Genomic DNA, 22,585 nt, shown 5'->3' on the forward strand with positions numbered 1-22,585 from the left:
TGGCGACAGCTGACGTGCTGACGCTATTCAATATGGCGGCAGTAGATAACGTCGCGACGTCGTCATAAATACATTGTCTTTCAAATTATTTGTAGTGCGTCACTAAATTTATTTTGTTTTGTACTCGTTCTCTCAAAATCACTTCATCCTTCTGTTTATCATGAGTTCTACAGCTTCCACCCCCATGTTTGCTTGCTCTCGCTGTTTCTCGAGACATCCTTTTGAAGAACTGTCTCCAGGAGAACAGCTCTGCAAGGTATTTAAGTGCAAAATACGATAGGATCATTTGTTAAGTTAAATTACTGGTTGAGATTCCTAGAAGCAGTGGTTTCAGTAAGTGCTATTTGTGTTACTTGTTTGATGACGCACGTTTGATATAACGCAATCTTGGGTTCCAGGAATGTCGCGGATCTTTCCCTGTCGTCAAGTGTACGTATTGCCGGTCGGAGTTTCAACAAACAAGGTCAGTGCCAGAGCAAGTTGCCAAACACAACATCATTAAAAAGAATAGTCACTTTCATCAATAAATGGCGTAAATTATTGAGGTCAAGAGATGACATTACAGATTTGGTTGAAATTATTTCCTACGTCGCGCATTTCAGTAATATAAATTTGATTATAACATTTATTTTATAGTGATCTCAATACGTACTTGTTCTAATATCAAATATGTATTGTCTTCACTAATGTGAGAAAGTTTATTAATTTCTTTTTTTTATGATTTTAGTAAATCAAACACCTCTTCTATATGCAAGAAATGTGAAGCTAACGTCAAGGCCTATGGGAAACCCTCGGCTTGTGAATACTGCAACATTATAGCTGCCTTCATTGGTAATTCTTTTCTTTTTTCTAATTTTGAAAGTCTGATATTTGTGTAAGGTACAGCGGAGCAAATCTCGACTGGGGGGCAAATGTAACGGGTCCATTTTTTACAAGTTTTACAATGTTTTGCATTATTAAATAGAGTGTCCACCGATTAATATGGTAGGCGTATTCAGTGGATACATGTAGAACTCAACATCATGGTGTAGTAATGGAAAAAATCGATTAGTTACAATTGCCCCCCAGTTGAGATTTGCCCCGCTGTACCTTATGTCATTTTTGATACTTTCATTTGTGATAGGCACTGGTCAGCTATGAGCTATCGGCTATAAAAACGAACAAAAGATAATCAATCCCGTGCAAATAAAAGAGACACGGTGATGATTATAGTTACTCGCCCAGCGGTGAGCTATTAAAATCGCCGTGTCTCTTTTATTTGCACGGGAGTGATTATCTTTTGTTCGTTTTTGTAGCCGATAGCTCATAGCTTACTAGCTTGCGGTGGGACCAGTGCCTTCTTACATTAAATTAAATGAAATTATCTTGGTGTCAAATCAAACACTGAACCAGCAACATAATATTTTTATGCTCCACTGCTATAACAATCAAAATTACAAACCTATTATGTACTATAATTTATTCTACCATTTATATAATTTATTCTACCATTTTTAGTTTTAGGGTTATGTATTTAGGTTTTTAGATTTAATTAAGTTTTATTTTTAGGCTATATCTATTTGTATTAGGTACTTCGAGATGCCCATTTCGTTATTATGCCAAGTGATCTTAGTGCTTTGATTGAAGTTCGCTCAACATTACCATTACCTGCTTGTTGTACTTAAAAAAAAAAAAAAAAAAACTACATTTTGACTTGTTATTTTAAATTAAAATAATCCTTTCTGATCCCTCTACTTAAAAAAAAATGATTAAAATAAAAAGAAATGTAAAATTCTCTTTCCAGGCAATAAATGTCAGCGTTGTGCAAATTCCGAACGCAAGTATGGCCCAGCGGTCACTTGCGAGCAATGCAAGCAACGCTGCGCCTTTGACCGCCATGACGATAGTAAAAAGGTATGATATTTACTGTTACTTATTGTTTGTGGGTAAGGTTGCCATCCAGGTTTTCCCAGATTGGTCCTAGTTTACTAGGCATCTGGGCAGGATTTTATTATTCCGGTTAAAAATTCTAGTCCTTTAAGTAATAATATCTGGGCAACCGAGCTTAGCTCGGTTCTGTCGTATCCTTGACATGTGTCGCCATCTAGTTCAAAAATGAATAGTACCTACATCGAGCGAAAGAATTCTCAGCCTTAACAACACAACTACTCCACACGAGATGGCGCGCATTTCGCCACAAAAACTCAAATAGTGTATTTTCTATTCGTTTTAGCCTTGACCTGTGTCGCCATCTAGTGTTTGCAATAAATAGTACTTACATCGACCGAAAGAATTCTGTCTTAACAGTACAACTACTGCACACGAGGGCGCGCGAAAAAACGCATGAAAACTCGAAAATTCGCGTTCTCCGGGACCTAAGGATAAGTTAGACCGATTTTTCACCCCCAAAAACCCCCACATAACAAATTTCTGCGAAATCGTTAGAGCGGTTTCCGAGATCGTCAGTGTAAATAAATATATATATAAATAAATAAATATACAAGAATTGCTCGTTTAAAAGTATAAGATATGACATTTGCAACTGTTTTTATTACACTTTGTTTTCAAAAACCTTTGAACATTTCTCTGGAGTTCTGGGGTTTTCAAGTTTCCAACCCCTTTTTCACTAAGGGCTAGACTCATAATCGACAACAACCCTATATTATAAATATTTCTAGACAACTGAGTTGACCAATGATCCTATTTACTTCAGGTTGACGGCAAGCTGTTGTGTTGGCTCTGTACCCAGTCTCTCAAGCGGGCATTGGCACGGACCAAACAGCATCTTTCTTCGGTGGATAAACACAAGCATAGGGGACACAAGTGAGTAGACCTTACATGTTTATTGATTAAGTTGTAAACTCAATGGCAATAGCTATGTCCCTATTTTTTATTGATTGTTTTTTTGTAATATAAAAATGAAGCAGAAATGTCTGATAAACAATACCATAAAGCTAAATAAATATATAGAAAAAGTCACCCGAAAATTTGAGTGACTACGAAATCTCATTAAGGATTGTTGTTTCCAAGTAAAAAGTACCACATTGTTGCTTACACATAATTATGATTCTATTTATTAATATAATCAATTCATCACTAATGAGAAGATAACGGCATCAAAATCGCTGGCTCTTCGTGGATACACGTGACCCAAGACAGTGAGAGATGGCTGAACCCCTGTTCCCCCGTTCTTGCAACAGATCCAAAAATAACCAAATATTTATAGTATTTTATGCAATAGGCGTTTAAAGGAGGTTTATACTCGTGGCGTCTTAATAACCGACCCACGCCACTAGTCTTTTTTGTCTCAGTTAAACACCATGCACTTCGTTTTTAATAGTTTTCTTGAATAACTTTCGTGAAATTCACACTGTTTCCTTTATTTTGACACAAAGGTTTGCACTGTCAGCTCAGCTGCCCAAAACCTTCCCGCGCACGCGCGCATTATCGTTATAACAATGCGTTGCCATGGTTACAGAGCCAAACATTTTCAGTTTTTTCGATACTGCGCGCATGCGCTGAAAGCCGTCGGACGCTGGCTTTGGGAATAGACTTTTATGTAGGGTTTTAAAGATCTATGCACAACCCTGTAAATGACGAATAACAGTTCTGGAGTAGAAAAAAGTATTTAACATGCCAACCAAATATTATTAACCAAATATTTAGCAAGAAATAAAAGGCATTTTATTTTTATAGAGTGCGCTCAGTGAATCAGTCAGGTTGCCATACTAAAAAATAAATTATTATTTTATCAACATTCCAGATCAAAAAGCAGCCACAAGGAGAAGCGTAAATCGGACATGATGAAGTCCATGAACACCTCTGACTCCTCCCTGAATGACTCGCAGCCGCTCGAGAAGAAATCCAAGATGAACCCCATGCAAGGTAACCGAGGTAACTGTTACGCTTCCTTTGTTTTCATTCTTTTGCGACTTTCTTTTATTTGTATGTTATATTTTTGTTGATATTTGATGATTATCATTTTATCATTAATTCTTAGTGTGTTTTCACATTATCTGGTCCCATATCGATGTAGGACTATTATCATATTTAATAAAGACGCCATTTTTGATTTTTTCCTTTGACATCCTTCTTAGCTATGTCCGATATCAGATAGGATAATGTGACCATAAGGTCTATGCATGCACAAAAGATTCCAATCGACTGAAGTACTCAAAATGTATCAAAAGTTCTTAAATTCATAAGATAATACTATGAAAAAAAAATACAAGTTCTTAGATATTTTTACTCATTTACTAACATAGGATGATGTTCCATTTGTCCAAAATTTTCAAGTGTGTGTGTGTGTGTGTGTGTGTATGTGTATCGGAGCTGCCAAAGCTCTCACAAATATTTGAGCTGTCTTGACAATGAAGGCGAGACTGTATCTCATAACAAGCAAAAATAAAGTTATAGTAGACTAAGTTATTAGACAGATAGAATAGCACCCTTAGCACTTCTATTTTCAAATATGATTTTGTCAAATATAACTAAAGAACTTTGCAAGAATACATACTGTCACAAACTGTCTCATTCAATGTTACTATGTTACCAGATTTATGAAGATTTTTTTCTTATGATAGAAACACTGTTGTTTAAGCACTGTCTTATTATTTTGGCCTACATAATATTCGAGTGTTTTTATTAAAACGTCCCACTTTGTCGATTTCTATAAAGCCGCTTTGTCAGTTTATTCATATAAAGATACAAGCAAATCTTTTCTTTACATATGCACTGTTTTCAAGTGGTAACGTAAGTTCTCCATGTAGGCCACAGCAATAAGCGTCGTAAGGTTCAGAATATTGTGAATGTTGCAGGTGAAGTGGACCCGAACAGTTCCGACCACGTGGTGGCGATGACGCAGCTCAAGGAGACCATCGCCAGCTTGCAGAAGAAAGTGCAGCAGAAGGACAACGAGCTGCTGGCTAAGGATAAACTGGTATGCATAATTACATCATATTTTTATTATATCTACATAAGTCACTAGATTAGTTTTGCAACAAATTACCCAGGTACACAGAGTGCGAAGCAAGTTTCGAGGCAATGAGCTCGCACGGCCAGTGCCCAATGTAGACGTCATCAAACGCCTACAGTTTAGTTCATTAAATCACCGTTAGATGTCGCTGATACTTCAATTGGAAATTCTGAATCGCGCTATTAAGATTTATTTGAAGACAATGACCCAAAAACGGTTACATTTTTTTTAGCTGTTTAAATCACTGTTAGATGTCGCTGATTCTTCAATTTAAAATTCTAAATCGCGCTATTAAGATTTATTTGAAAATAATGACCCCAAACGGTTATTTTTTTTTAGTTCATAAAATCACCGTTAGATGTCGCTAATTCTTCAATTGAAAATCCTGATTTTTTCGAAAATGAATATGAAAACTTTATTGAGCTATGACATAATAGTTAAAAGTCAGTTAAATTAATGAAATTCAACTAAGCAGACGCTTATAACTCTGTTTTTCATTTTAATTTAGATAACTGAGCTAAAGGCGCAGCACCACAACAACACAACAGACATCCGAAACGAGATGAAAAACAAGGAACGCCTCAACGAGACCAAGTTCAACCTCATGAACAGCAAGATCCAGAACCTTCTGAAAGAGGTCGCCACGCTCAGCAAGTCCGCGAAGAAGAACAATAAGAACACGAAAACTGCGCTCAATACTGAGAACAGCGGTAGCGGCACGGACAGCCCGAGCACCAATTAGGACAATTCTCCATTTGGACCTTTTCTAAATTTGTTGCAGGTATTTGATAATCAGTTTCTGATGTACCCTTTGACTGCCAAGACGTCAACTGACCGCACCCGAGGCGTAGCGTTCTAAATGTTTAATTGTTATAGTCTGTGGTCACATAATTGATCTTTATTGAATGCAACAAATTTTTGAACAGTCCGGTAAACTAGTAATATGAATCAGACGTGGAAACTAATTCCTCTTATTTTTTTACTCTACAAATGGTTTTATTTGTAGACTTTTTAAAACTTAAGCATAAGTAGATTTCAATTGAATAATTTAAGTTTTAATTTTTTTGTCGCAACATTTTCTCAATTTTACCTAAACTACAGGGATGATTGAATAAAATCGAATAATAATTTAATGATTGAAACTCTGCGGGTCAATAGTGATCAATAGTAAGGTGCTCATAGTGTCTGAGCAGTCTTGATGATTTTCATGTCTGTTTTTTTTATAATTCGGTCGCCAACAGTTTTACGTATGTCGGTTTCTGCTTGTGCTGTTTGAACTTTTATATAATACCTGTTAGTGGCGAGTTGTACGTAATTGAACCAGCTTATGTAACGTATAGCGAGTAGTGGCAAGGGCAATAGGCTAGTTTCCTACTAGTCAATCAGTTCCTTTTTAAGAACTGTCAAAACGATTTGCTAATATGCAATTACTGTGAAATACTGAGGAGTGACGTCACGGTCAATTCATTTACTTTATATCTTTCTCTTTGACTTATTAAATAGAAATTATTTTTAAACATAACTACTGTCCATGTTTTTCTTCTACTTATGTGGTGCTTTATTTCGTGCACTGCATAAAATATTTTATTTCAAATATAGGAAACTAGCCTCTTGCGTCTCACCTAAATAAAAAAGTCTGCTAACTTGACTCTTGCTCTTGAAAGACAATTTCCTCTCACGGCAAATGGCTAAAGTAAATTTACCTTGGCCGAGGCAGTATACTGCCGTAGGAACCATGCTGGGTGCTGTCTGCTTATTGGATATACTTACCGGCCCGCCACTGATCAATATTATCAACAAGATCTACAGAGGCCACTAGGTTTGCAACGAAATTAACAAGAAATTGGCCTTCAATATTATATTAAATTAATTGTGAAACCAAATATTAGACAACATCTTGAGTCTCGAAGAAATTACAAAGGTGTTTAATTCGTATTCGTTTCATAAAATTGTAATCATGAATATTAGTCTTATACATATTGACCAACCAGTCTTGTAGTAATCATTATTATTTTTTATTATTATCAATGTAGACATGTTAAGTAAACTCAATGCATTCATAGTAGAATTGTGATTATTTCAATAGGTTTTCTTGGATGAATAACATTTTTTTATTTCGTAGCCTTAGTTTTAAATAGCAAAGACACCCGGTACTGTAACGTAAATAAGTATTATTGTCATATCATTGCATGCGTGTGATGTTTTAGACGAATTTATTTATTAGTTTGGGCGCGCGTGAATGCGAAACTGATAAGTGATATAAAACGATTCCGGAAAGTAATAGTTTTAAAAACAACTAAGTCAGTACTTTGAAATTATGAATATTTGAAAAAGCACCTTGTGGGCATACAAGCAATTATTTTCGATAGACATGTTTTATTTTTAGCTTGTAGGTATAAACATTTTTATTTCAACAGAAGTCAATCAATCAATGCATCATTTTTTAATGTGTGTCTATTAGGACAAGCCTCCCAACCGAAGTACCCACATTGCATAGTGGCTGTATTATTAATATGGGTACTTAATAAGTACTACTTATCTTCATCGTATTATGTATTTAGAACACCGCACATTTAAATTCCATTAAATTTGTGGTCATTTTAATATCCTATTGTAAATCAAACAAAACATACCATAAAATACCTCAAGTGTTTTGAAGTGTAGAATTTGTGATTATAGCGACAATCTAAAAATAAAAACTACAAACTGGAGGTAACGAAAGTCTTAATAAAATTAATGAAAATAACCTTGTCCTATTGTTGGATGTTATTCAGATATATACACAACGCAGGAATAAGATTAATCATGGAAAACATAACTTAAGTAAACAACTTTAATTGAGCCTTAAACTTTAGTAGTAAAATCAAGAGATTAATTAATATTGAAGACACACTAATGTTTTTAATAAACATTATTGACTATGTAAATGATGAGATTACAATCATATTGTTGCTTGTCACTAGAAATTATTTCAGGCTGTCTGCTCATTTGTCAAGATAAAGGCACACAATAAAGTGTGGTCAAAATGTTCACTAATTACGTAGAAACAAAATCAAAGAAACACTGTTTGGCTTACCAATGATTATGACCCAAAATATACCCTGTAAAAATAAAATAATGTGGAACAAACTATTTTACTTAGCGAGTACAATCGACTTTTAAATTAGCAATAAAAGTTATCATATTTGATTCCACCAAAGGTACTGAGATATTGTTACGTGTGAAGCACAGTTGGACAAATTGAATTTCATAGAATAATTCTAGAATTTCATCTTTTCAATTAAGGTTAGATGAAAACATTACCTAATAGATTAACGCCAGAACAATTAAGGACAAATACAGGCAGTTTTCTATTCTTTTAAGTACCCTAAAATGTACAGTACATTGATTATCGTTGTCTGCGTACCCACAACACAGGCCTTGAGCTTACTGTGGGACTCAGATAATCTATGTAAGAATGTCCTGTATGTATTTATTTATAACATTTATTTAACCACCTTAAGATACGGACTATGTATTGAGATGGCTATTCTTTGTATTTGTGTCTTATTCTATAAAAACAATTGTCTTTCTGTGGTTCTACCAAGAAAACTATTCTGCTGTAATATACCGTTAGTTTAGGTTGAATGCTGCGCGAATTCCATTTTGATCTGTGAATGAAACTTAAGTGTATGTTATGTGAAACAATAAAAAATCATTTATGTAAATCATTATTTCATTTAAAATAGTTCGTATCTGTCAGGAAGGCGTGAGAGATGTCTGAATAGTCACAAAATTTACAACAAATAACTGTACCTCTGGCGAAGAAAAATGTACCTCAAGTTATCAAGCCGATAAAGTTCGTTTGTCCCTTTCCTACGTATTGGTGTGATAGAAACGAACTTTATCGGCTTGATAACTTTAGTGTACGTTTATGAATAAAAGAAGTAAACAGATAGTTGCATAGACACGCCGTTCTGACGTCAGTCAACTAAAAAGACCTACAATTTTTTTAGTTCATAAAATCACCGTTAGATGTCACTGATACTTCAAGTGGAAATTCTAAATCGCGCTCGAGATAATGACCGCAAATACCCACATTTTTAGTTTGTTCATGAAATTAGCGTTAGATGTCGCTGATTCAAGCAGTGAAAATTCTGAATCGCGCTATTAAGGTTTTTCATGAAGTAACAGCATCGTAACAGCCCCAAACCTATATTATCGTTTAGTTCATAAAATCAGTGGTAGATGTCGCTAATTCGAAAAGTGAGAATTCTGAATCGCGCTATATTTTGTTTTTCCTGATAATGACCCAAACACCTACATTTTTGTGTAGTTCGTAAGATCAGTGTTAGGTGTCGGTAATTCTACAAATGAAAATTCTAAATTGCGGTATTATAGTTTTTCTTGAGTTCATAAAATAAGCAACAGAGTCAACGAGGAAAAAGTGAAATTCTTGTCTGGGTCGTACTATTTATTAAGACTTCTCGATGACTAAAGACCCCTACCATCGGCGTCAAATGTCGCTTTTAAATTATGTTACTTATAAGTGATTACAAAATGAAGACTTTCATCCCTCTAATAGGTACGTGTTTTCTGCCCTGCCATAGTAACACAAAGAAATTAAGGAAAATATATGAAATCCAGAGTTCCTTCCTCCTGCTACGTCAGTATATGCCGTGTAAAAAGTATTCCCCAATATTTAGTGACACATAGTAAAGTTGACAATGACGAATTTGAACGGATGTCACAAAGTGGTAATGGTAACCAAGTACGAATTTTATTGCATAAACGTGACTTACGTGACGGTTTGTTTATTCCTAAATTGTTATATTTTTTCACTATGTATCATACTATTCGTCTATAATTTGTTATCTCGGCTGGCGGATGTCTGAGTAAACACTTCAGTTTATAATGATATCCGTTTCCGACATTTTTGTAAATAAATTGAACTGATTCAGGATTTGATCAGAAAAGACCTCTATGGTCGTATTCAAATAAAGCTTATAAGATCTCGCAGCGACACGATAATGACAGTGATAGATCGGTATCGTATCGCTGTGACGACTTCAAAATCATGTTCAGGCAGGCAATTATGGTCGCGCGATAAATGATAAAACAAACATCTGGCCGTCCCTATCGCACTATTAATAAGTGCTGATATTTTATCGTCTATCGCGCGACCATGCTACCCGTGCTGAAGACCACTATGCAGCCGTCGTATTATGCTTGCAGTTTTATCACTTGTCTATGTGGATATAGCATCCGTCACGTTCTTTCAATAGCACTGTGAGAGTGACAGATGTCTTATCCACGTTGATAAGTGATACAATTGGAAGCATAATCGCCCGCCAGGGTTAAGATGGACGGCTGTCTATCATTTGTCGCCATGTCTATCACGTTCCAACAACGTTAGTGGGAAAGTGACGAATGGCGTGACAAACAAAACACGATCAATTGACCATGGTCCGGCCACCGCATGCGCGGATCCAGGGGGGCGGTCATGGGGGTCATGACCCCCCCCTGGAGCCTAGGCTGGCCATACAAATAGACCACGTGACCCCCCCCGGGGGCCTGGGCCTTTACCACGTGACCCCCCCTGGGCACGAAGCTGCTTCCGCGCTTGGGCCACCGACCTATATGAGGCCTTAGTGTAGCAGTAGCGAGGTGGGCTATCTTCTTTTTAATACTATATTTGTGACAAACAAACATGGCCCCAAGGATGGTAAATTGGTAAATAGGTATAATAACCGTCGTCCATTCGTCTTCAACTCCATGTCTGAAAGGTATCCATGATGGTAAAACCCCACACACGTAGGTATGCAAGTACCTATACAAAACCTTTACTGCATGGAGAACCCTTTACTAGTGGGTATAGTATTTTGACGACCGCGGTCTGACTTAGCGCGTAGTGACCCTGCCAGCTAAGCCGCGGTCCTGGGTTCCAATCCCAGTAATGGCATTTATTTTTGTGATGAGCACAGATATTTGTTCCTGAGTCATGGATGTTTTCTATGTATATATGTATTGTCTGTTTGTTTGTCCGTCTTTCACGACAAAACGGACTGACGAATTGACGTGATTTTTTAAGCGGAAATCTTAGTTGAAGGGATGGAGAGTGACATAGGCTACTTTTTGTCTCTTTCTAACGCGAGCGAAGCCGCGGGCAAAAGCTAGTTTATCTATATAAGTAAGTATATCGTCGCCTAGCACCCATATTACAAGCTTTGCTTAGTTTGGGGATAGGTTGATCTGTGTAAGGTGTCCCCCAGTATTTATTTATTTATTTACAGTCCCTCGTTACATCATCTGTACCTCTGGCGGAGCAGCGGATAAAGAAGGAATTCCTCTTTAGTCACAAAACCGGCACTTATTGTTGGACATAAAATATTATCTTTCCTGCTTCTATTGTTTATATTTACGTCATTGGAATAAAAGCAAACATCCCATCACACGTCACATAGACTGACAGGCGACAGTGACGAAAAAACACTAGACCCTATGTTGTCTCGTAACAAACAAACTGACGTTACTGTATTCGTTGAAAGTCAAGTCCAAGTCAAAGCGATTTGGCATGCTGTCGATCGACTGCCTCGCTTGTTGGATAATCTAATGAGACGACATGGACATATTTTTTAGGGCTGTCTCTCTCATCACATAATTAAAAAAAAAAATAGCTAAGCTAAGTAGAGTCTTGTGCTGTACGGAAAGAAAAAGCCAAATAATGAATAGGTCCCCATAGTGAAACGTATGGGGCCCTATCCACTTTCCGAATATGCCGACTGGCACAAACGCTCAGGAAGCGAAACGCTCGTATCTGTAGATAACTATCTATCTCTATCGCTCTTGCATATTGGCGCGACAGTGCCAGACTAACTTTCGCGGCGTTTCGTGTCGCAGAAATGCCATTCGGCTACGGCACCAGTTACACTGTTCTCCTTCCGAACAGTCTCTCACTATGTTGTCTTAAGTAGGTACTTTCAACCTTAGATACCTATACCTTAATTCATAAACTAGTATATTTTGGTGTCCTCAGATTATTGATTTAGATTTAGATTTCTTTATTTCATGATAAAAATTACACTATAAATTTGCTACATGTCAAAATTAAGTTTATCTTCTTCATCATGATCATCGTCAAAAAATACATAATAAATTCTAAATAAAAATAATTATGTCTCCCAATAAGGATCGTCATTTACAAAGAAAGAAAATACACATGCCAAGCTAAATAAAATTAAGTTACAATATCATAAAATTATCACAAAGCAAGAAAATATTATAAAACAGAGAAAAATATCATAATGTCATCGGTCATTAAAAATTCAAATCCATGTACTCATTTACAGAGTATAGGTAGGGGGTCTAACAAAAGGTTTCTCAATTTGCGCTTAAATGCTTCGTCACATGGCTCATTTCTCAGATCGGATTATTATTTTGTTAGATAATAAATAAAATAGAAATGCAAGTGATAATTTCAAGTGCGGGCCGATTTTTGAGTCTCACGCGTTCGAATTCAGAAAATTGACATTGAAAATAATAAGCAAGTCACCGTTTTCAACCGGTATTTTTTAGTGACAAAATCCCGTATGCGATATTAAAAAATCGCCCTCCTATGCGTATATTATTTATTTATTTATTTTTCCCCTCACTAGCTCGGAAACACGTGTTTTGTCCTTTAATACCAGCGGGTAAAAACGCATTTTATCCACTAGTGGGTAAAGTATAATTTGACCTTGAATAAATTTATTATTTATTATTATTTATTTACAATTAATTATACATATTACTTACAGCCTAGACCAACACGTGATATGTATTACATTAAAAAAAATACAATATTAACAATAAACAATAACATTCTTAATAGAATTTTACAATTTACTAGCTATTTGACGGGGTTATTTGTTGCCGACTTGTAGTATCTGTGAATTCAGCCAGCGTGCAGCTAAATACATCAATTTTATTTGAGACTTCGTTCAATATCAGTATTGCCCTGACAATGGGTGCTTTGGCCAACAAGTTGGTGCGCGCAGTCGGACGCGCAAACAGCCGCGAAGCGCGTCGTCGAGGCCCTCGAGGCACCACTAATCCGAGCGAACCTAGGACTTCAGAGTTATGGATCATACCTCTTAAAACTTTAAAAACATATGTAGCCAGTGCTAAGTTTCTTCTAACTTCTAACTTTATATACCCGACCATACCAAGAACAAAAAGTGTAGGATACATCAACGGGTAAAATGGATAAACCCCGTAGATTTTTAAGTATAAATGCCTGAGGAATTTGTTCAGTATTTTTTCTATTAACATTATGTATTTGGTTTCATATGGGTTCCATATAAGTGCACCGCTTTCCAATCTGCTCCTAACGAGGGCATTATATAGAGCCTTCACAGTTGTATTGTTATTGAAACTCTTGGTCTGACGCAATATAAAACCCAAGTTCCTATACGCTTTTTTACAAATCTCTATAATGTGCGTTCGGAAGGATAGGTCAGTTTCAACACGTACTCCTAAATCTCGCACGGAGGATACTCGCGTCGCCAGTTGCCCTTCGACGTTATATTCATAGTGCACGGGAGAGAGCGCCCTACTGCATGTCATCACGCTACATTTTGACAAGTTAAAATACAATTTATTAACATTGCTCCAGTTGACAACTCTCTGTATATCCTCTTGTAGTTTTTCACAGTCCCTTGAGTTACTAATTTTTAAGAAAAGCTTGACGTCATCTGCAAATAAGAGACAATGAGCCTGCCGTACTACGTCCGGAAGATCGTTGATCATGATCGTAAATTCTAATAGTCCCAAGTTGCTGCCCTGACTTACCCCTGAAAGTGTGCGATAGCTGTTTGAGATGAAGCCTTTATATTCAACGTATTGTTTCCGGTTTCTGAGATAATTAGCAAAGAATTTAAGAAGTTTGGGAGTAAAACCTGCAGCGGCTAACTTTAGAAGCAGGACATCATTATTTACAGTGTCGAATGCCTTTCTAAAATCAAGGTATGCGACATCGACTTGTCCACCTGGCTGGTCCAGCTCCGGCACCGCGTAGTTCATGAAGCACAAGAGATTACTCTCTGTGCTGCGGCCCGGCCGGAAGCCGTGTTGCGCGTCACTTAATCTGGCGCTAACTTGAGGAATAGTCAAATTAACTGCTTTAAAATTGATAAAAGTAGGTGAATCTAGTAATAAAGATGATTTACCACCTGTGGAACTACTGGAAGCAGTGATAAACGCATTTTTTTGCGTTGTAGTTTCCTCGCTATAGTGAGGGGAAAAGTTTTGTGTTACACTCGGGTGCAAATGTATTTTACTTCTCGTGTGTTAAAAAACTCGCAAGTTCAGGATTCTATTCTCGAACCACTCGCTTCGCTCGTGGTTCAACTATAGAATCCTTTCAATTGCTCGTTTTTCAATTCCACACTCGGCGTTAAAATACAACTTTGTCCCCTTGTATAACAAATAACTATAATCTTTATTGCACAAAAGAGAAATCTTGCAGTACAACAAGGCGGACTTAATGTTTTTCCATTATCAGTATTTTATCGCACAGTCTTTTTATACGACAAACATTAAAAAATATGAAAATGTATGGAAAGTGGCTCTAATTTCCAGTAATCCGAGTTTTCCACTAATCCGGCACCTCGGTGTCAGCAAATAGTGCCGGATTATCGAGATTATACTGTATTGTAATAAAAATGTATTCGGTCTACTTTTTACGAGACCTACTTTTCATTCACATGAAATGGGAATAAAAGGGTCGATCATTCATAATACTCATACATACATACAATCACGCCTCTATCCCATAAAGGGGTAAGCAGAACACATGAAACTACTAAAGCTTCAGTGCCACTCTTGGCAAATAAGGGGTTGAAAGAAAACGAAACTGTGACATTGCAGTGACAGGTTGCCAGCCTTTCGCCTACGCCACAATTTAACCCATATCCCATAGTCGCCTTCTACGACACCCACGGGAAAAAAGGGGTTGTGAAATTCTTAACCCGTCACCACACAGGCAACAATAGGCAATACTCATACCATTATCTAAGTAGGTTTAGGAATAGCAGGTACATCTTAGTCATACCTCATATACCTAATACCTATGAACAAAGGAGACACGAAGTTTCTGGCGAAGTAGTAATACCAAATATCTACTTATATACTTAAAACATACATTTTTGTTGTTGTTTCTAAATTATATGTATATGCTTAGGAAAGTACATGTGTTCGCGCCCGGCAATACGTCCTACTCTGTCGCTTACCATAAAGACGCTTTTGACAGGTTATTCGTATAAAGATTCAAGCAAATCTCGTTTAATGGTAAGCGACAAAGAAAAAGATACGATAAAAATATACTTAAAGGTATTGAGATATAAAGTGGCATTAAATATACTTTACCAAAGTAACTGTAACACGATTGTACTATCAGCAGCAAAAGAGCATGGAGAAATTATGAATTAAGTAATTCATTATTCCATCAGGTGTGACTAGGGTCAATCGCCGATCAGTCCATAATAAAAAAAATAAAAAAAAATCGCCATGCACTGTTACAGCTGATAGTACCCAACCACTTATTTTAACATATGTGAGTGTGTTTAGTAAAACGTCCCACTTTGTCGGTTACCATTAAGGCGAGATTTACTTGTATCTTTATATGAATAAACTGACAAAGCGGCTCTATAGCAATCGACAAAGTGAGACGTTTTCTCGTGCACACTCACATATAATCAGCGTTACCTAGCTATTCTATTAGACATTATTAAGCATGTAGTTATGACGGTAAAGATGTCCAAATAGAAGGAAAAAATAATTAAAAAGCTAAATAAGAAGTCGTCAGAAAATTCAGATAGCCATGACACACAGAACACCCCACTAGAAGCCAAATGCAAGCGATATTGTTCGAGACGCAAATCACCAATCCTTGCGGGGTGAGGCGGTCGCGCACGGTGCTGCCATTGGTCGTTTCAAATAATGGCGCGCCTTTATGATTAGCAGTAGGGATGGGAATGGGACATGTCTATTATAGACAATGGTACCGGTACCAGTACTGTGGTGAATTTGTTTTGCAACAAATTATAATATTATAATTAAATTATAATAAGGCCTAGTTACCCTTCGGGTTGGAAGGTCAGATGGCAGTCGCTTTCATAAAACTAGTGCCTTCGCCAAATCTTGGTAGTAGTTTCCAAAGCGGACCCCAGGCTCCCATGAGCCGTGGCGAATGCCGATGCCGGGATAACGCAAGGAGGATGATAATTGTGATAGCATCTCAATAAAAATCATTCTAGTAACTAATAACTAAACTGTGCATTTTTACTTACGTTTACTAAGTTAAATAACCAACTAAATATTCTAAACTAATCAATGAACTAAATACCACTACAAACTCTACAGATTCTAGATAATTATTCACTATTACAAATCTGCTTTCTTTTATATTTCATATAACAAAAAATAAAACCGCCTTCAAAAATAAGCGCGTTACAAAACACGGAGAAACTAAAAAGTAAAAAATAATAAACCTTTGAATTCAGATTTCTTATCGTATTGCAATAATCTAAACATCCAAATTATAAACAAATCAATTATTTCTGTAGTCGGTACCAGACCTGTTCGTCACCTTGCTTTTTGCCTGTTTGCCCCACTCAACCACCCATATAACCATAATCGGTCGCCGTTCCTACGCAAATCCTCCTATTTTGTGTACACACAGGTCTTCGGGTCTCAATGTTTAGTCGCAGTACGGTCGACGTTTAGTCGCGGCGACCCAAATGGGGACGATTGGTAACAGGCACAAATGGTCACAGAAGTGACAGAAAGTGTGCACTACGCGTGCACACATTGTTACCGTTTGGCGACCATTTTCCCGAAATCATTCGTTCATTTCATTCTTTTTAAATGGCGACTGTCAGAGACGTCAAAGTGAAAAAGAAATAAAATCATTTGACATTAAAATGTAATGGCGTAAGAATTTGATAAAGGTAAATATTGTTTACATTTGTATTATGTATAATGTGGGCTAATTACCATGGCCAATTAAATTGCTCGAGTTATTTCATAAAATAAGTCTAAATTTATCAACGCGCCATCAATTTACCTCAGTTTAACCAGCAATAATATTATTGACTACTCGGTGTTTGTGTTTATAACTATTTGATTGGTGAAGTTTTAGTGCTGTGGTGTATATACTATACTGAAATAATAAAAATAATGCCTAGAAAACCAACAAAGTTGTTAAAATATGTATTAAGACTGGGTAATATTCTATGTAAAAAACAGTCGCCAAACGGTCACCAAAACGGTCGCAAAATGGTCGCAGCGTACACGCGTGACCGAAAGCAGTGAATATTTATAAGATTTTCAAGATGGATTCTTGTATTCATTTTTTCCAGGTATCCTCAAACTTTATTAACATTAAGTACATGTTTTGTTACAGATTTCGCATTTCACAAAAATATGCGGAAATAAGGGAAATTTAAAAGTCTCTAAAATTGGGCTTATGGTTGTGGGGGCAATGTTCACGGATTATGTATTGTCTTAAGTGACATGGAAGGGCAACAAAACATGCCCCAAAATGCCCTTTTCCAGATTTATCAGAATAAGAGTAATTATTTATAAAATATTAAAATTAGCAGACAGCACTTGCTCTATGCAAGAGGCGGACCATTTTATCCAGAATAGTGCTATAAAGCACAGTGTTCAAAGGACTAAGCGAAAATCGTGAGTATTTTTGACTAATTTATAAAGACTTTTTCTTTTTTTTAACAAATTTGCCTACATTAAAACCATATTAAAACAATGTAAAATAGTCGTGGTTTGAAGCTATAAATAATTATTTAGACTCTAAAGCGGAGTGAGGGACTCATAATACGAAAAAGAATCATTTTTCGTGTTTCACAATGCACATGCAATTAATTGATTGATAAAGAAAGCCTCAAGGCGTTTAGTCTGCCATATGTACCCCTTTTTTGGAAGAAATGGTACAAATGGCGGACTAAACGTCTTGATTTACAATTAACATAGTTACCACGTCCAAAACTAAACTTTCGTGAGACATATTTAAATATAAATGGCTGTACTTACTCACGTTAATACGAGTATATTGCGATTGCTGACATATTTCGAATCATTTGGACATGTCGCCAATCACAACATATTAATCTGGACACATCCCTATATTTCTATAATGTTTCACATTGCCACAATTTACCTTTCTTTTCAGATCCACTCAATTAAAGGAAACGCAAAGGAAAACAAATACAGAAGGGACTGAATAGGGGATATTGCATAACTCTGCGTGGAGGCACTCGGACGGATGGTTGTGAATTGTGATGTACATACATACTGTGTGGAAAGGTAAGTCGGGCCCTGAAGAAAATCTACCTTAATTCTTTATAGATCAGTCAATGAATGCCTAAAAGGCGAGTCTAGGTGGAATGGCCGAAAGCAGAAAGTTTCACTACGGGATGTTACTTATTAGGGATAGCATAGAGAAAAATTATATTCCTCTATGGGGATAGTCAAGAGACATACATACTAAAAGTTCTAGGACTTTGGACCTGTGATTGAAGAGGGGGGGATGAAAAAGGTCCCATTTTTTTGCTTTTTTTCTCATATTTCAAAAATTATGCGTCATACGAAATTTCAGTTTACGACAGTTTGAAAGCTTATAAAATTCTCTATGACTTTGATCTAGAAATTTCCTGCCTTCTAGGCCAATTTTTTTTTATGTATAGCTAATTGTATTGTTACCTGTTGTGTAAATGCATTTGTACAGCTATGGTACCTAATACAATCAAGTTCATTAAATACCTATATATTTTACAAGTTTATCACATACATTTGTTGTTGCATTTCGTTCACTGAAAAAATTGCTAAAATTGTAATTTTTTTAAAGTCGTACGGTACATGACACATAACATAAGCATATGTATTATGAAAGGTAATTGAATGGTCTACAAGATTTTTTAAGAAAACTTTTGTCTCAGATAAATAGATTTCAAGATATGGAGCAATGTATGTAGCAAGAAGTGGGAGGATGACAATGGTTAAGAATAGAAAAAAGTTTCTAAATCAAAGTTATAGAGAATTTTATAAGCTTTCAAAGTTTCGTAAACCAAAACTTCGTATGACGCATAGTTTTTGAAATATAAGCAAAAACCAAAAAATGGGACCTTTTTCACCCCCCTCCCCTCTTCGAGCTCAGGTCCAAAGTCCAAGGGCTTTTAGTATGTATGTCTTCTGACTATCCCTAACAATATCTCGTAGTGAAACTTTCTGCTTTCGGCCATTCCATCTAGAATCGTTCGTTGACCAAGCTATTAAGCTGGCTCGTTTTACTTAAAGAAGAGAATCCTTTATTTTAAAAATAAATAAGTAAAACTGCATTTAATTTTTTTCCAAAACTCGCTTGTCTCGACGGGACTCGAGCTAACTAAAGTAAAATAAAAATACACGCTATTTTATCATGTTAATCGCTAGCAATTAGCATCACTATTCAAGATAAAATTTCTCTAATTAACATTTTGCTCTTAAAGATGAAAATGATCTTTAAATCTAAATAATATTATCTTTATTTTACTCTCAATTTAAACTCTTCCGGAGTTTTAGAAAACCCTTGAATATAGTTTTGTTTCTTTATAAAAATAAAGGAATGTCATTTTTAAGTATGATGAGCCAGCATAAGGGTCCCCCCACATCTAGCGTCTCGCGAGCGTCGCGTCGGGCCAACTGTATGGGCAAAGCCTGACGCTGCGTCGACGTCGCGTCGACGCGACGTCTTTTTCCATACAGTTGGCCCGACGCGACGCTCGCGAGACGCTAGATGTGGGGGGACCCTAAGGATTTCTGGTAAGTAGTTTTCTTTGAGGGCCTGACTTTTATTTCCACCATACAGCCTGGCAATAAAGAGTTGGAAATAATAATAACCACCGTCTATGTTGCCCTTGAGCCATCTTGGATGTCGCTTTTTGTGGGGGCCCATCTTGTGGGGACGAGTCACCGTCTGCCGGAAATAAAATTGGATACCGTTTTATTAGGCAGGCGTCCGGTTTTTTTATCCATAGCCCAGTAATTAGTCCATCACTTTCATCAAAATAGACCAGTTCATTTTAGATTTCATTAACTCTCAAATAGTTTTTACACCCTGGCGGGTGTTGCCTCTGCGTGTGTCCCATGATACGGGCAAGGGCAACATCCGCTCGGTGTACCCCTTACATTTCATTAAAGTGTCGAAAGGGCCTCTACGTGTTGGCTTCGGCCCCGCGCACGCCTCCCAAAAGTCCGGAACACCATTGTTCCGTGATGGGAAAGACCACCGTCTATATAAATCGTTTTGCGTGTGGCAATTATTGAGTCAGTTTTGTATGGGAAAAGTAAAAGTGTTGCTATGTTTAAAAAAATAGTTCCATTTCTAATCTTTTTTGCCTGGCTGTAAGAGTTTTTTTAACGACTGTTAAGTATTTGAATTTTATATCCTATGACTAATATTAGCAAATATTAAAGATCATTTAAATCCTACACTTACGTGTAGGTAATTTTATGAGTGTTATCTTTAATATAACTAATTTGAAGCAATGTGATTGTTTTTAATTATTTTTGTTAAATATATTTGATTGAAATAAAATGTTTTCTTTATATATTACAACCTATAAGCAACATAATAACTCTAATAGGGAATTATCTATCCCATTCGTATATTTTTTTTAATACTACGTCGGTGGCAAACAAGCGTACGGCCCGCCTGATGTAAAGCGGTCACCGTAACCTATGGACGCCTGCAACTCAAACAGTGCCACATGTGCGTTGCGACCCCATTAGAAACCTGTACACTCCCTTTTGCTGTGTTAAGTACACAGCAAAAAGGAGTTTACAAGTTCTAAGGGGGTTCGGGTTGCCGACGACTCAAAGGAAAATAGACGGGACAATTTAAGTTAGTTCCCTAAGTCCTCCCGTCATCAGCACACCGCACCCTCGCTGAGCTCTGGCAGCCTTACTCACCGGCAGGAACACAACACTATGAGTAGGGTCTAGTGCTATTTGGCTGCGGTCTTCTGTAAGGCGGAGGTACTACCCCAGTTGGGCTCTGCTCTAGATTCGAGCGAGACGATATCCGCTGTGCTGTGTCCTACCACACAAAGCGGAATATCATTCGCTATGCCCTACCTCCTACAACCTCCGCCGCGTCGAATTTTAATTAATCAATAAAGCAACTTTAAAAAACTAAGAATAAAGAAGACCTGCTGTTAAAACTTGTAGGTAAGATTATAATTAAAATAAAACTAAATGTATGATAAACAGAAAACTTAAAAAGGAAGGATTCATTCCCATTGATTCCTTCCCAGAGTGACTGAGTCCCACGGTAAGTTCAAGAACAAAAAATTAAGTTATTCTCTTCTGTTCCCGCCAGGATCGGGTGAAAATTTGGGTATCGCAACTCGTAATGGGATATAAGTAACAAAACTGATATTTGCGTAGGTAGATATTTAGGTTGTTTATTAAAGTGTTGACAATATAGGAAAGAACACCATTTCGTTATTGTTAACCATTGCAAAAACTTTGCATTTGATGTCGTCTAAATTATATTCTTTCGTTTCTTCAGTTTCATAATTCACCTCTGTAGCGTATATGCTAATGTATGATGATTTAAACGGTAACTCAAAAAAATTAAATTTGTTTTTTGCCGAAGACTTTAATTTTTTCTTCCACACAAGTAGCGTATTGCATTTCTGTTACATTTTCGTCAGTAGTTAGAAACCACTTGTCTTTATTATTTTTAGATATCGAGTATTTTTTACTAATTCTGACTGTTTTAAAATAAGACAGACAATCAATAAGAATTAAAAATTATATATCTAATACATTAAGTAACTATAAAGTGCTTACTTGTATTATCGTTCTGTACTTTTCTTAACTTTACCACATTTCTATAATCGTCGTCGTTTATTATTATTTAATTCGCTCATATTTAAATGATTCAAAGCAACCAGTCCACAACTTCACAAAACAGTTTGAGAAACCTTCGTATTTCAGATTGTCATTTGCGGATACAGTGGTTTAGGAGCAGTTCGGTAACCAGACCTACACATGTGTGTACAAATTCTGTCAATGTCACTGTCAGAAACCGTTCTGACAGTGACAATGACAGCCACAAATTCGTCCACATGTTGTTACCGTTATGTGTGCAAACGTCGACTAATAAAGTGTCGTTAAAAGTCATTCTGACAGTGACATTGACAGCCACAAATTCGTACACATTTTGTTACAGTAACGAGTGCACACGACGACTACACTTTGTTATTGTAACAATACGGTCGCATTGTTTGCACGACGTTACCACGCGTTATGTCACATTTGACAGTTAGTTACTGATTTGAAGATTTTGCGACTGAAATGGTTGTATGGGCATACACAGGCTGGTACCGACTCCAAAAATAATTGATTTGTTTATAATTTGGATGTTTAGATTATTGCAATACGATAAGAAATCTGAATTCAAAGGTTTATTATTTTTTACTTTTTAGTTTCTCCGTGTTTTGTAACGCGCTTATTTTTGAAGGCGGTTTTATTTTTTGTTAAAAAGTTTATTTATTTGTTGATTTTTAGTGGTTCCTATTGATATTATATGTATCAGTCCGAATATATGCA

General features: G+C 36.5%; 1 protein-coding gene across 3 annotated transcripts; it reads left to right on the top strand.

Annotated features, from left to right (window-relative positions):
* The first annotated feature begins 18 nt into the window (after positions 1-18).
* On the top strand, positions 19-6,402 carry LOC125242746 (protein FAM76A). 3 transcript variants are annotated; one of them, XM_048151672.1, is made up of 8 exons: positions 19-256; positions 399-463; positions 728-831; positions 1,784-1,893; positions 2,693-2,802; positions 3,743-3,864; positions 4,797-4,918; positions 5,463-6,402. In XM_048151672.1, exons 1-8 carry the CDS (start codon positions 161-163, stop codon positions 5,694-5,696), a joined length of 963 nt encoding a protein of 320 aa, XP_048007629.1. In that variant the 5' UTR covers positions 19-160; the 3' UTR covers positions 5,697-6,402. The 3 variants fall into 3 exon arrangements, with proteins under 3 accessions (XP_048007629.1, XP_048007628.1, XP_048007627.1); XM_048151671.1 differs by having other exon boundaries at positions 20-256; positions 3,743-3,873; positions 4,803-4,918; XM_048151670.1 differs by having other exon boundaries at positions 20-256; positions 3,743-3,873; positions 5,463-6,401.
* The last annotated feature ends 16,183 nt before the right edge of the window (positions 6,403-22,585 follow it).

The sequence above is a fragment of the Leguminivora glycinivorella genome, chromosome 3, assembly GCF_023078275.1.
Source record: "Leguminivora glycinivorella isolate SPB_JAAS2020 chromosome 3, LegGlyc_1.1, whole genome shotgun sequence".
Taxonomy (NCBI): domain Eukaryota; kingdom Metazoa; phylum Arthropoda; class Insecta; order Lepidoptera; family Tortricidae; genus Leguminivora; species Leguminivora glycinivorella.

Excerpts from the sequence above, each read along its gene's own strand:
- LOC125242746 (XM_048151670.1), top strand. The coding sequence starts at position 161 with ATGAGTTCTACAGCTTCCACCCCCATGTTTGCTTGCTCTCGCTGTTTC. Across the intron at positions 464-727 it reads TCGGAGTTTCAACAAACAAG|TAAATCAAACACCTCTTCTA; the intron begins GTCAGTGCCAGA and ends TTATGATTTTAG. Across the intron at positions 3,874-4,796 it reads CCCCATGCAAGGTAACCGAG|GTGAAGTGGACCCGAACAGT; the intron begins GTAACTGTTACG and ends TGAATGTTGCAG.